The sequence below is a fragment of the Fukomys damarensis genome, unplaced genomic scaffold (assembly GCF_012274545.1).
Source record: "Fukomys damarensis isolate Sample0158 unplaced genomic scaffold, DMR_v1.0_HiC HiC_scaffold_1, whole genome shotgun sequence".
NCBI classification, from domain to species: Eukaryota; Metazoa; Chordata; class Mammalia; order Rodentia; family Bathyergidae; genus Fukomys; species Fukomys damarensis.
Window position 1 is genome coordinate 68,359,588 of NW_022900913.1, and position 14,600 is coordinate 68,374,187.

The 14,600-nt window shown below is 44.4% G+C and overlaps 1 protein-coding gene across 4 annotated transcripts in view; it reads left to right on the top strand.

Annotated features, from left to right (window-relative positions):
- The window catches only part of Ldb3 (LIM domain binding 3), a 59,270-nt gene extending 48,794 nt beyond the window's left edge, over positions 1-10,476 (top strand). For all 4 annotated transcript variants that reach the window (XM_033761732.1, XM_033761731.1, XM_033761735.1 and 1 more), the window contains one exon: positions 9,158-10,476. In XM_033761732.1, coding sequence (XP_033617623.1) covers positions 9,158-9,247 — 90 coding nt within the window. In that variant the 3' untranslated portion in view covers positions 9,248-10,476. The remainder of the gene's footprint in view (positions 1-9,157) is intronic.
- The last annotated feature ends 4,124 nt before the right edge of the window (positions 10,477-14,600 follow it).

The window sequence follows — 14,600 nt, forward strand, 5'->3', positions numbered from 1 at the left end:
GGGTTTTTTTTTTTTTTTTTTTTTTTTTTTTTTTGGTACCGGGATTGAACTCGGGTCCTTGCACTTGGCAGGCCACTGAACCACTGAGCTAAATCCCTGGCCCAGGGATTCTGCTTTTTTAAAAAATTCTTTATATATTCTAGGTAGTAGAGCTTTGTCTGAGGAACAGTTAGTAAAAAAATTTTTCCCACATCATGGATTGTCTCTTAGCTCTGCTTGAGATTTATCTGGCAGTGCAGAAACTTTTTAAAAAGGTGAGATCCCAATTGTTGATTCTTTGTGCTAGTTCCCATGCTACTGAGGATCTGTTCATAAAGTCTTTTGCTATGCCAATATCTTCAAGAGTTCTATCTAACTTATCTTCCACAAGTTTAGTGTTTCTGTTTTAATATTTATATCTTAATCCACTTGGATTTCAGTTTAGTGTGTGGTGAAAGATACGGGTCTAGTTTTAATCTTTGACAAATTGAAATCCAGTTTTTCCAACACCATTTATTAAAGAGGCTATCTTTCCTCCAGAGAGGGTATTTGGCTTCTTTGTCAAAGATGAGGTAGTTGAGTATGTCAGGAGATGTTTCTGCATCTTCTAATCTATTCCACTGATCCTCAGGTCTGTTTTGGTTTGCCAGTATCATACTGTTTTATTACAATAGCTTTGTAGTAGTTTCAAGTTGGGGATTGTGATATCCCCTGCCATGTCTTGTTGCATATAATTTCTTTTGCTATTCTAGGTCTCTTCTGATTCCAAATGCATTTTTGGATTTTTTTTTTCTCAAGTTCTATGTTATATACTGTTGGGATTTCAGTAGGGATTGCATTGAATCTGTATAGCAGTTTTGGAAGTATGGCTATTTTCACTATATTGATGATTCCTACCCAGGAACAAGGGATTTTTTTCCTCTTTCTTTCTTTCTTTCTTTCTTTCCTTCCTTCTTTCTTTTTTTTTTTTTTTTTTTTTTTTTTTTTTTGTACCAGGGATCAAAGTTGGGTCCTTGCACTTGTGAGGCAGACAGCTCCATTTTATTATATTCTCTTAAATCTCTTTTTTTAGAGTGCTACAGTTTTCAGTGTAAAGGTCTTTTGTCTCCTTCATTAGATTGATTCCTAGATATTTCATATTTTGGATGCTATCGTGAAAGGGACTGTTTCCCTAATTTGACTCTTTTTTTTGTGGGGGGTACCGGGGATTGAACTCAGGTGCTTGCGCTTGGCAAGGCAGGCCAGCAAACCACTGAGCTAACTCCCCGGCCCTCCTAATTTGACTCTTAGTGAGACTGTTATTGTGTAGAAGAAGACTATTGATTTTTTTTGAATACTTACCTTGTATTCAGCTACTCTACTAAATCTGTCAATCAACTCTAGAAGTCTTTTGGCAGAGTTCTTTGGGACTTCTATGTAGAGTATTATGTAGAGTATCATATCATCCGCAAATAATGACAGTTTCACTTCTTCCTTTCCTATCTTTATTGCTTTTATTTCTTTCTCTTGTCTAATTACTATGGCTGATGTTTCCAAAACTATATTGAACAGGAGTGGTGACAATGGACATCCTTGTCTCATTCCTGATTTTAGTGTGAGGGTTTTCAGTTTTTGACATTTAGCATGATGTTGGCTGTTGGCTCTTCATAGACAGCTTTTTTCCAGTTGAGATAAAGACCATCTATTCCAGTTTTCTGCAGGGTTTTTTTTTGTATCATGAATGGGTGTTGAATTTTGTCAAATGCTTTTTCTGCATCTATTGAGAGTGTCATATTGTTTTTGTCCTTGACTCTGTTAATATAGTGTGTTACCTTCATTGATTTACATATGTTGAACCATCCTTGCATCCCTGGGATAAATCTGACTTGGTCAGGGTGTATAATCTTCTTGTGGACCCTCTGTATTCTGTTTGCCAGTGTCTTTATTTATTTATTTATCTGTTTATTTTTGATACCAGATTGAACACGGGTCCTTGCGCTTGCAGGGCAGGTGGCGGCACCACTGAGCTAAATCCCTGGCCCCAGTTTGCCAGTATCTTATTGAGGATTTTTGCATCTATGTTCGTTAGGGAGATTGGCCAGTATTTCTCTTTTTTGGTTGGGTCTTTCCCTGGTTTGAGAATCAAAATAATACTTGCTTTCAGGAATGAATTTGGAAGTATTGCTTCTCTTTCAATTTCATTGAAAAGTTGAAAGAGTAGTGGTGATAGTTCTTCTGTAAATGTTTTGTAGAATTCAGCAGTGAACCCATTAGGACCTGAGCTTTTCTTTGTTGATAAATTTTTAATTATGTTTTCAATTTCACTGATTATAATTGGGGTATTTAGAATTTTTATATCTTCTTCATTCAACTTTGGTAATTCATATGTATCTAGAAATCTGTTCATTTCTTCTGTTTTCCATTTTATTAGAGTACAGATTCTTGAAGTATTGATGATCATCTGGATTTCTGCTGAATCTGTAGTGACTTCACCATTTTCATTCCTAGTTGCATGAATTTGAACCCTTTCTTTTTGATAAAGTTGGCTAAGGGTTTATAGATTTTATTTATTCTTTTGAAAAACCAACTCACTATATTGCTCAGTCTGGCCTCAAATTTGCGGTGATCCTCCTGCCTCAGCCTCTCGACTGTTAGGGTTACAGGCATGTGCCAATATGCCCAGTTTGTATTTTTTTAATAACCATAGGTGATTAAGATCAATGTATGAAGTGTCTGGGCAGTTTCAACTTGAATAACCTTTTAGAGACTTATGGTACCAGATGACAGAGTTGCCAGGCTTCCTGCCATGTGCTTTTGGTCTCATACTTCACCCCACTATGAGGAGGGTGTGGCAGGTTTGCCCTGGGCCTTAGTTTAAAGTCTGCTGAGACTCGTGATGGCTCAAGTGGCAGAAATGGACTTTCTCATGATTCAGGGGCCCGAAGTTCAAGATCCAGGCCCAGGCAGGTGGCCATTCTCTCTGCTTACCTCCAGGGTGGCCAGCACTCCTTGCATCTCAGGGTGACAGTCACTGTGGTCTCTGCTCTGTTGTCACCTATCTGCATGTCTGTGTGTCTGATCTGTGTATGTCCTCTTCTTAGAAAGACACAGATTGTGCTGGGTGGGAGGCCATTAGTCCACTATGACCTCATCTTTGCGTGTATCTTATCCCATCCGCAAAGACTGCTTCTAATAAGTCACTGCTGTGTCTATACGCTGGGGAGCTGGAGATACTAGGGCTCAGGACCTCAATCCATGCATTTGAGATGGGCCTCAACCTGTTGCCCAGGCCGGCCTCAAATTACTGTGCTCAAATGATCATCCTTTTTTTTAATTTTATTTATTTTTGGTACTGGGGATCAAACTTGGGACCTTGTACTTTCAAGGCAGATGGCAGCACCACTGAGCTAAATCCCTGGCCAATTATCCTTTCTTTATAGGTATACCTTTCTCTTTTAATTTTGCTTTTTGCTGTTGCTGTTTTGAGACAGGGTCTCACTGTGTAGTTCATAACTCACCATGCAGCCTGGGCTGGCCTTGAACTCACAACGATCCTTCTGCCTCAGCTTCCCAAGTCCTGGGATTACAGGTGTGTTGCCACAGCGCCTGGCTTACAGGTGCACGCCTCTGTGTTCAGCTCCAGCGTATGAATTCTGAGAGTCACAATTCAATCCCATAACACTGATTTTGAACAGAGTCTCAAATTGTCTTTTAGGGTCTGTTAAGTACACCGGGCCCTGCTCCAGAGAGGTACAATGTCAGGAATCTTCCAGCTAGGAAGGTTGTGGGAGTCTTTTGTGAGGCAGGGACTCAACCAGGCACAGAACAAGGCTCTGTGGCCCGCACTTTTAAACCATGACTCATCCAAGCCTGAGGTGGTACTCGCAAATCTCGTTACCCAACTTCTTGAAGGATCTGTGAGACTTGGAGGAGGCCCAGGCAGACAGCGCTGCAGGCCTGCTCTCCAGGAGGCTGAGGAGAGCTCAGGGTATCACGGGAAGGGAAGGGTGGCCAAGGTGAGTGAAGATCCCTGCCTGTGGCTGTCATGTTCAGATGACATCACAGTGGTATAGGGCTGCGAAAGGGACAGGAAGAGGTGGGCTGGGGCAGTTCCCCTGGGGTTGCAAAGGAGTTCCAAAGAATTACGCCCCGTTTGGTGTGAGAGGCCCATAGCACAGCCCAGTGGATTTGCACACACATACACACAAAATAAAACAGAAAGGCAGGCATGGTGGTACACACCTATAATCCCAGCATTTAGAAAGGTGAGGCAAGAGGGTCACAGTGAGTTCAAGGCCACTTGGGCTACATAGTGAGACTATCTCAAAAACAAATACAGACATATGTTTTTAAAATAAAAATAAATAATTTAAAAACTGGGCAGATCCCATTCTTTGGAGAAGCATCGTGATTATTCAGTTTTCCCCCAAGCAGCCCTGTGCAGCAGTCACTGGCTCACTGAGGTATTGCAAAGTGGAACATGGTTTTAATCTTAAATCAACAAAATCCTTTTAGTGGAAAACTTTGCATTTGGGGTTTTTTGTTTGTTTTGTTTTGTTAGCAGTGCTGGGATCAAACTCAACATGTGCATACTGGGCAGGTACTCTACCGCTGAGCTGTACCCCTAGCCTGAATTCTGTTGCTTCATATTTTCAAATCACTTGTTTGTTGTGGATGGGTTGTTTTGTTTTGTTTTCTTGAGACAGGGTCTTACTGTGTAGTTCAGACTAACCTTGAACTCACTATGTAGGGCTTGGAATTTGTGACAATCCTCCTGCCTCAGGCTCTTGAGGGCTGGGGGATCATAGGTGTGGACCAGAATGCTTGGCTTCCATCTGGCTTTGGCCCTTGTGTCCTAGTGGAAGAGCTCTGGGTCTTCCCACTTCTCCTTTTCCCTCAATCTCATTGGCTCAGGGCCTTGGAAGTAATGTGCATATCAGGTGGGGCTGGGCAGGGTGTCTCTTGTCAGCAGACTGGCAGCATCACAACTGGCCTGTCTCACTGCCTTCACACTAAGCTCAGTCTTGTCCCCAGCCACCATGCCTGTGCAGCCAAGCCTGATGGCCCAGCCACCGCCTGGGATGAGGTGGAATGTTCCTGCCGTCCCCTTTGCACCAGGAGGAAGGACACCGAGTACCACTCCCTACTCTTGCCTTTGGCCCCTTCTTACTCATGGGCCACCTCTGAGGCCTGCTGCCCCCACTTCCTCAGCATTCAGTCCACACCTGACACATCCTGGTCTGCAGGCCACCAACACTGTCCCAGAGTGCCCAGCACCGTGGGTGTGGAGGGGAAGCTCCTGCAGCTCATCTGGAGCTGTGCCTCTATCTCCCCAGTGCCCATGGCCACAGCCTGGTCTCAGAAGTCTCCTTGCTTGGATTCATCTCCTGCTCATCACCAGCAGGTGCAGGCATCTGCAAGAGCCTAGTGGAGCAATCAGCTTTTCAGTGCTTGCAGCAAAAGACCCAGGACAGACTAACTTTGTAAAGAAAAGAGGCTTACATAGCACACAGCTTTTGAAGTTCAAGTGCAGGTGCTGGCCCTAGCCTGTGTCTGGTGAGGGTCCCCTGAGTTGTGTCCCATCATGACAGATTGTGTGTGTGTGCATGTGTGCACATGTGTGTACATGTGTGCATATACACACAGGATCTCATCACCATATGGGAAGTATAACAATTTTCTTCTTTTTTTCCCCCTTCTTTTATTGGTACATTTTAGGTGTACGATACGTTTACATTTATCATTGGAACTCGCACCTTTACATGATGTATCTTGGTTCTTATTTTTTGCCCCATTCCCCTGGCCTCCCTTGACCCCCTCCACACTTCCCTATTTACAAAGACTTTGTTTCAATTTTTCCTTTTCTCATATTTTTTCCTTTCCCTTCTTTCCTTTTCCTTACCCTTCCCACTTCCCCTACCCCTTTGGATATTTTCTTCCTTTCACATTATCTAGTATACATTTTGATCCTTATTTACACTTTCAGTTTCTCACACCAGAGAAATTATTCAGTATTTCCACATGTGTGTCCTATTTATTTCACTTAAGAGTATGGCCTCGTGCATCCATTTAGCTATAAATGTCTCTGGTTTCTCATTCTTTATGGCTGAGTAGTACTCTATTTTATAGAAAACCCACATCTTCTTTATCCAGGCTCCAGTTTACGGGCAATTGGGCTATTTCCAAGCTTTACCTATTACAAACTGTGCCACTATAAACATGGGTGTGCATATATCACTGTGGTATGATGCTATTAGTTCTTTTGGGAAGATACCCAGCAGAGGGATGGCTGGGTCAAATGGGGCCTCTAGTCCTGGTTTTTTGAGGTATCTCTAAATATAACAATCTTCTTGAAAGAACTATCCATGTTGGTGCACACCTGTAATCTCAGCCCTTGGGAGGCTGAGGCAAGAGGATTGCTTTGAGTTTGAGGCCAACCTGGGCTACACAGTGAGTTCAAGGCCAGCCTCACTACACAGCAAAACCCTATCTCAAAAATACAAACAAACAAAAATGCAAACAAAGAAAAACATCCAGAGTTCCTAGGGAAATACTTTAATCCCTTTCAAGCTCCTCCCTCCCAATGACACCACTTTGGAAACCAAGCTTCCATTAGGAAACAAACCACAACCAACCATTGCCCCTGGTCATCTCAGCATTGCTGCACCTGCCCAGGGTACTGTCAGGAACGGTTATTCTCAGCTGCTTGGCGTCCATGGCCCGTAACCAGCCCTGTTGGATTCCAGGAATGACCCCCAAGCTGGCTGTCTGTCACAGGCCCTTGTGGAGCAGACCTACCGTTGCTGATCTGGCCCAGCCAGGAGGGTGATTTCTCCACTAGTGGGCAGTGCCTTCAGGGCCTCCTGCACTTCTCTTGTGGGGTCCTATTCTATATGTGGGCCCTGCTGTGCTGCCCAGGGATGCTTGTGATCCTCTCTAAGGCTGGGCACTTCCTGACCAATGCAACTTCCCAGCCTGCTCTGACATAGCAGGCTCCGGAGCCGCCTGTGCAAACCTGTGAGCTCAGTGCAGCCCTGCTCCCCAGGAGATGGGAGAAATTACCAGCAGTTGGTTGTCACAGCCCCGAACAGGGTCTCCAGCTCTACAGTTTATGGGTCTGTTACCTCAGCAAGACACTGGGAAGATTAGAGCCCCTGTTTTTTGATGAGGAAACAGAGGAAAGGCGTAGCTATCCCATGAGGTTGTGAGAAGTAAATGAGCTCATATGTATAGTATGTCAGGCATCCTGCTTGACCTGTGTTAGCCTCAACAAAGATCCATTCATTCCCTTTTTTCTGGACTGTCTGCAGCTTCACACTGCAAAAATATACTGTCTTCATAGGAATACCTAATTTTCGCTTTTTTTATTTGCTTCTGTCTATATACACCTCTGTACTTGATTTACGTATTTTCATAGCGGCATTACAATGAAAAGATGTACTCTTAAAGTTTATTTAAACCAGGCATAGTGGCTCAAACTTGTGATCCCAGCACTCAGGAGGCTGAGGCAAGAGGATCATCGAACGTTTGAGCTATCCAGGGCTACATAGTGAGTTCAGGGCTAGTCTTGAACAGTAAGATCCTGTCTCAAAAAACCCAAATAAATAAATAAATACAAATTTATTTAAATCCGGGCATGGTGGGGCACACCCATAATCCCAACTACTCAGGATGCCTGAGGCAAGAGGATCAAAAGTTCAAGGACAGCCTGGACAATTTAGCAAGACCCTATTTCTACATAAATAAATGAATAAATAATGCAAAGGGCTGAGGATTGTAGCTTAATGATACAGCATGTGTGACTTCAGTCCTTAGTACCCCAGAACAAGTATTTAATCATCTCCAGATTGAGAGAAATTTTAGTGGTGGTCAGTTCCTGGTTGAAGACACATTGCTCACTTGTTCTGTGGCGCTGCTTCTGCAAGATAAAATCTCCAGGACGGTGTTTCTGGGTCGCAGGGCGACACATCTGATGGCTTTTGCTCTGGTTTGCCACATCTACCAAACCTGGAGCTGATTCACAAGTAGGTCCTGACCCCTTTGGGGACTACTGACTTTCCCCTACTTTTTGCTCAGGGTCAGGCAAGGTTAGAGTGGAAAGCCACGGAGGCCCTTGGTCTTCTTTTCTCTGCTCCATGGATGGGTGTCCAGCGAATCTTGGGGGCTCGTGACTTATCCTTTCTGAATCGTGCGGAAGCTCTTTTCTGATGTCTATTGTTTAGCCTTTGTTTAAACGTTAGTCTTCTCATGAACACAGACTTGTCAACTCATATTTGGTACCAGGGATCGAACTTGGGTCCCTGCGCTTACAAAGCAGGCACCAGAACCACTGAGCTAAATCACGGCCCCATCAACTCATATTTCATCCCTACACATATCGTGTATCAGCAGCTAGACCACTGCATCTTGTATGTTCTCTATTCTGTTTCATTTGATTAATTTCATTTTTGTTTTATTCCATGTTCTTCACTGGCAGGCTTCACGTGTAGATAGTTCAACCTTTGTACTCCACTTCAGTTGTTAAGAATTCATCACAGGGACCGGGGATTTAGCTCAGTGGTTCTGCTGCCTGCCTTGCAAGCGCAATAACCCGAGTTTGATCCCTGGTACCAAAAAAAAGAATTCATCTTGGGGCTGGGGATTTAGCTTAGTGGTTCCGCCGCCTGCTTTTCAAGCACAAGGTCCCAAGTTTGATCCCTGGTACCCACCACCACCACCAAAACAAGGTCATGATGGAGCTAGACATGGTAGATATACATTCTTGTAACCCAAGCTACTCAGGAGGCTGAGGCAGGTCTGAGACCAGACTGGGCAATTTAGCAAGATCCCTTAAAAGGACTGCGGGTGTAGGGTAGTTCAGTGGGAAAGTACTTGGCTGCACACAAAAGGCCCTGGGTTAGATCCTAGTTCTGGGGGAAGAAAAGAATTCATAGTGGGGAGAAAGGTGGTTGCATGTTCCTCTGGCTGCCCACGACAGAGCTATTTCTGTTTGTTTTTTTGTTTGTTTGTTTGTTTGTTTTGAGACAGAGTCTCACTATGTAGTTCAAGCTAGCCTTAAATTTAACAGTGATCCTCCTGCCTCAGCCTCTCCAGTACTGGGATCACAGGTGTGGACCACCACGCCCAGCTCTGCAGTGCTTTTTCTCACGGGATCCCTGGAATCTCCTGCTCCTGTCTCACTCACTCTGTTGTGTCACAGGTCTGCCACGTGAATCTGGAAGGACAGCCATTCTACTCCAAGAAGGACAAGCCCTTGTGCAAGAAGCACGCACATGCCATCAACGTGTAGGCAGGCCCCAGGCGTCTGGGCCTCGGTGTGGCCTGGCCGCTCTGCTGCTGGAAACCCCGGGGTCAAGGAGGTGGATCTTTCTTTTGGGGGGCAAGGGGGAGGCAAGGATGCGAACGGGCCCTGTTGAGTATCGTTTATAGCCTTTCCTCGGTCCACAGGTCGTGTATTTGCCTAGTTCAGACTAGAAGCCAAGTGCAGCTTCTAAATCCCGCTAGCAATTCACCCGCGCCCAGACCTGCGCTTCAGTTACCGAGGGCAGGACTGCAAGAAGTCCCAAGCCAGAGCAGTTTTCCTAGGGCTGTGCAGCCCAAGTCCTGGCGTAGGGACAGAGCTCGGAATGCTCGGGCGGCCTCACGCCTGCTACAGGGCCCTTGGAGCTCCTCTGGCAAACAAAGCGCGGTGCCAAACAGTGCTTGCTGCGGGGTATTTTTAGAATCCCAGCTGAGAGCTGGTTAGCGGAGACCCGGCAGGCTTTCCTCACCAAAAAAGGAAGTGGTATTCTGCTCCGAGTGTCGTGCAGCAAGTCTCTCAGAGCCACTCGGCCACTGCTCGCTGCCTGCCGGGATACCGCTGTGCCTCTTTCACTTTGAACCATCCAGGTCCGGAAGGCTGCTTATCTTCTCTGTGACTCTGATGATATTTGGCCCTTGTTTTGCTTTGAGAGCATGAGTGTCTCCTGCATGTGTCACCCCGCCCCCCACTGATCACTTTTGCTATCCTCTGCCCTCTCCCAAACGGGCTTGGTGGCCTGCGGACAGAAAGGGGACAGAGTGTGACACAGAATGGCAGAGCTGGCCAACACTCCCAGTGCTCACTGCCACCCTCAGGAGGGACTGGAGGACCTCCCTGCCATACCTGTCATCTTTTCCAAAGAGCCCTTTCAGTGCAGACACCCGTCTTGTGCAGTCGTGTTCGCTGCTGGAAGGAAAACAGGCATGCCTGGGCTGTTCGGGTCAGGATTTTTGAAAATGTACAAGCTGACTTGGTGTAGCAGCTACTTACATATTTACTGAACAACTAGACATGGGCTTTCAGCCTTTTGTACCACATGGGTGATAGTTGGGTAATAAAGCGAGCAGCCTTGTTTCCCAGGTTGGAGACATGGTAACTTTCCATTTAGGAAGCACTGTTACAATGCTCACTGAAAATGTCATTGGGAGCCAGGCGTGATGGTGCACACCTGTAATCCCAGCACTCAGGAGGCTGAGGCAGGAGGATCACCATGAGTTCAAGGCTAGCCTGAACTACATAGTGAGACTCTACCTCAAAAAAAGGAAAGAGAAAATGGCACTAGGGCTGAGGCTGTGACTCCGTGGTAGAGCACTTGCCCAGCATGCAGGAGGCCCTGGGTACTGCAAAAGAAAAAAAAAAAGAAAAGAAAAGAAAAGAAAGAAAGAAAGAAAACAGCCCTGCATCAGGCAGGTCATAGGAAAGCTGCTTACTGCAGCACAGTATTTAGGGGCCCCTCCACCTTTCCACTCCTACTTTGGATTTCCTCTCTGCACTCTGGAAATATTTTGTAGGAATGTATTAGAACTCTTCCTGCTTTGTACTCACAGGGTGCTTCCAGCCTACCTGAGTGTGTCCTTTCTCCCTGAGGGACAAGGAGGCAGCTGGCCACGGTCCCCAGCCCCTGGCAGGAAGCCTATATTTCTGTCCCAGGGTGAAGCCACCAGCCTCTCCCTGGGGACACACACATGCTCCCTCCTCCTTTTGACACAGTGAGACCAAGCCTCGGGCAGATCCTGTGGAGATGACCTGCAGGGAGGTTTTCAGGACCCCCAAGGAGCCCCTTGCTGCACCTGTTATTTTTGGAAAGTTCAAATACACAGGGACAAGGAGCCTGCTGACGACACCAAAAGGCTCTATGCAGGCTTTTTTCCAAAAACAATCTATTAAATGATCAGGGACTGGTCTTGAGGGAAGCAAGAAAGTTCTCTTGAGTGTTTCATGCACTTGCACACATGTGTGATCATTAAACAGTAGATTTATGATCTAAAGAAGAAAAAAGAAATATTTTAAAGGAAAGCTTCACTAAGCCAGACATGGTGTCCCATGCCTGTAATTCCAACACTTGGGAGGCCAAGGCAGGAAGATTGCTGTGAGTTTGAGGGTAGCCTGGAAAGCATAGTGAGGCCCTGTTTTGAAAAAATGGAAAGCTTTACCATAGTCCTCTGTTGAATTGGGTTTTTTGTTTGTTTGTTTGTTTGTTTGTTTTACCTCTCAGTGCCTGGGTAGATGCTGAGGGACTTTTATTTACCAAGAAACATTTTAGGAACTGGGTAGATTCTACAGTAGTAGAGAGCTTTCTTGGCATGTGAAAGACCCTGTGATCGATCCTCAGCCCTGCAAAAGAAAAAGAAAAACAAGCAACAACAAAACCAGTTTGAAGGTAGCAGGAAAAGGAACGAGTCTCAAGTATGGACCCTGTGGTTCCCATGTGTTTGGCATGGTGTTGGGATTGAGGCTGGATGGAGTCTCAATTACCATCGTGGGGTTCCTACAACCCCCAGTTATTAATGGTTCATGGTGAGGGGCACACATTGGATCTGCAGCTCTATGTCTCCTTGCTGGCAGGAATGCTGATATATGCTAACTTTTTGCCTCAGAGTGACTTATACCTGCAGTGTTCATGTTAGGAATCTAGCTTTTATTTTATTTTATTTTATTTTTTGTTTGTTTGTTTTTGGTACTGGGGATCGAACTCTGGCCCTTGTGCTTTTTTTTTTTTTTTTTACCAGCTTTAATTGAGTTTATTGGTACATTTTAGGGATACAGTACAGTTACATTCATTGTTGGGATCTTGTACCTTTACATGACAAGTCTTGGTTCTCATTTTTTCCCCTTGTTTGGCCCTTGTGTTTTTAAGGCAGGTGGTGGAACCACTGAGCTAAATCCCCGGCCCAGGAACCTAGCTTTTATAATGTTCTCTTTTCAACCCAGGTACAGTGGACCCTTGACTTATGAACTCGATTGGCTCCTGAGGGTTGGTTGTAATTTAAGATAATACAGCTGAGATCTGGGTGTTTACCTGAGTACACGTTGTAGATAACAAGAGGCAGATGAATCTTCCATTAACCTAATTAACCCAAGTTGTTCGTATGTCAGGCCACTCATAATTTAAGGGTCCACTGTATTCTTGCCTTGGGATTTTTGTGGGGCTGAGATTTCAGAAGTGGAATGTAGTTTGTTAGAGGTGTGCACAAAGCTGTTTTGCATGTTTTCACCCCTTTGACCCGTGTGAATTCTACTTTTTAGTAAAATAAAACTCAAAAAGAATGTGCAAATATACTTCCTGTGTAAAATTTTTTCATGTTACAGCAGAGGTAGCTTACTTTTAGATGGACACAAAAATTTGAGACAAATCTAAATGTCTTAGGAAGAAGAAACATGGTTCACTGCTCTGTTGCTTGACAGCAGTTTAATCACTGTTTAAACAAAGATGTGTGAATAATACAAATATTTTTGCATACAAAAGGAACTTCTAGTTATATAATAAAGTGAAGACCAGAACTTTGCTTATATTTTGGAAAGGTTTACATAGCTACTTGGTAGCCAAATATTTCAGATTTCATTTATTTTTATTTTTCTCTAAATGGTTCCATATCTAGAAAAGATGCTGTACTTTACTTCCTTTCATTTCATAAGTAAACTCAGAGTAAATCTTCTTGTGGCTTTTTTTTTTTGGCTTTTTGAGACAGGGTCTCACTATGTAGTTGATACTGTCCTGGAACTCACTATGTAGCCCAGGCTGGTCTCGAACTCACAGCAATCCTCCTGTCTCAGTCTCCTGAGTGCTGGGATTACAGGCGTGCACTACCAGACCTGGCTTCTTCTTCTTCTTCTTCTTTTTTTTTTTTTCATTGAGTGGTACTGTGGGTTGAACCCAGAGCCTTTGCATTGAGATACATCCATAGTCCTTTTTATTTTATTTTTATTTTGAGATGGTCTTACTAAATTACTAAGTTACCCAGGCTGGCTATAAATTTGTGATCCTCTTTCCTCAGCCTCCTGGAGTGCTAGGATTATAGGCATGGGACACCACACCCAGCTTCTCTGGCATTTTTTTAAAAGTAAGAAACCAGGTTTGTGGTGTACACCTCTAATCCCAGCACACTGGGAGGCTGATGCAGGGATCACAAACTCTGAGATGTGGGGAGACTGTCTCAAAAACAATAAAAAGTAACAAGGACTTTTCTATGGTTCTAATGCTTAACAAAATCAATCCATTCTTTTTAAAGATATTTTGTTTCTAAGTATTATTAAAAGTAAAGGTATGGGCTAGGAATGCAGCTCAATGGGTGGCTACCTGTGGGAAGACAGGGGTTCCATCCCCAGCACCACTTCAAAAAAACAAAAAAAGAAACAGAAAAAATTGTCATCATATGTTGGGTTTTTAACACCTGAATCAGATTTTGAAACAGCTGTGCAATTACAAATAGAAATTAAATCTCAGGGGCCAGGGATTTAACTCAGTGGTTCTGCCACATGCCTTGCAAGCACAAGGACCCAAGTTCTATCCCCGGTACCAAAAAAAAAAAAAAAAAAAGGAAATAAATCTCATTATTTTAGAACTTTTTCCAGCTATAGTAATTTTTTTAAAAAACAGAGGCTAGAGAAAACAAAAATTGCTTCCAGAATGATAGAATTTAAAGGTGGCAGAAATCTAAGTGATCATCTCCGTCTCTCCTTGACCCAAGGAATCGGCCCACAGAGGGAGGTGGCTTCCTCATTTGTACAACAGTAAGGGAAGCAAGCAGATGCTGCAGGATAAACATGGACTTTGACATCACCAGGCCAGCATGGAGATGGAGGCTAATTCACACCACCTGGGGATCCTGGAAGCCTCTCCAAACCTGTGTGTCCACCTACAAATGAAGGAAACAGCTAGATGTGGTGGTACACCTTTGTAATCCCAGCACTCAGGAGGATGAGGCAGGAGGATTGCTGTGAGTTTGAGGCCAGACTGAGCCACATAGTGAGACCCTGTCACAAACAAATACAAAAACAAAAAAACCCAAATAACCCAGAAATGTGAACCACATCTATCAGAATTTGGCATCATTAACATATCAAAGTTTCTGCTCTCTTCACCGAGAGTTGCGGAATAAAAATTATTGGCTCATTCTCCCCCCTATACCACTTCTTCTCCTCCAACTGGATCTCGCTGTGTAGTCCGGGCTGGCCTTGAATTCACTATGTAGCCTGGGCTGGCCTCAAACTTGCGGTGATCCTCCTGCCCCAGCCTCCTGAATGTTGGTGTTATAGGTGTGCACCACTGCATCCAGATCATTCATTCATTCATTCTTTCAACCCATAGTTATTGAGCACCTATCAAGTGCCAGGTTCTGCT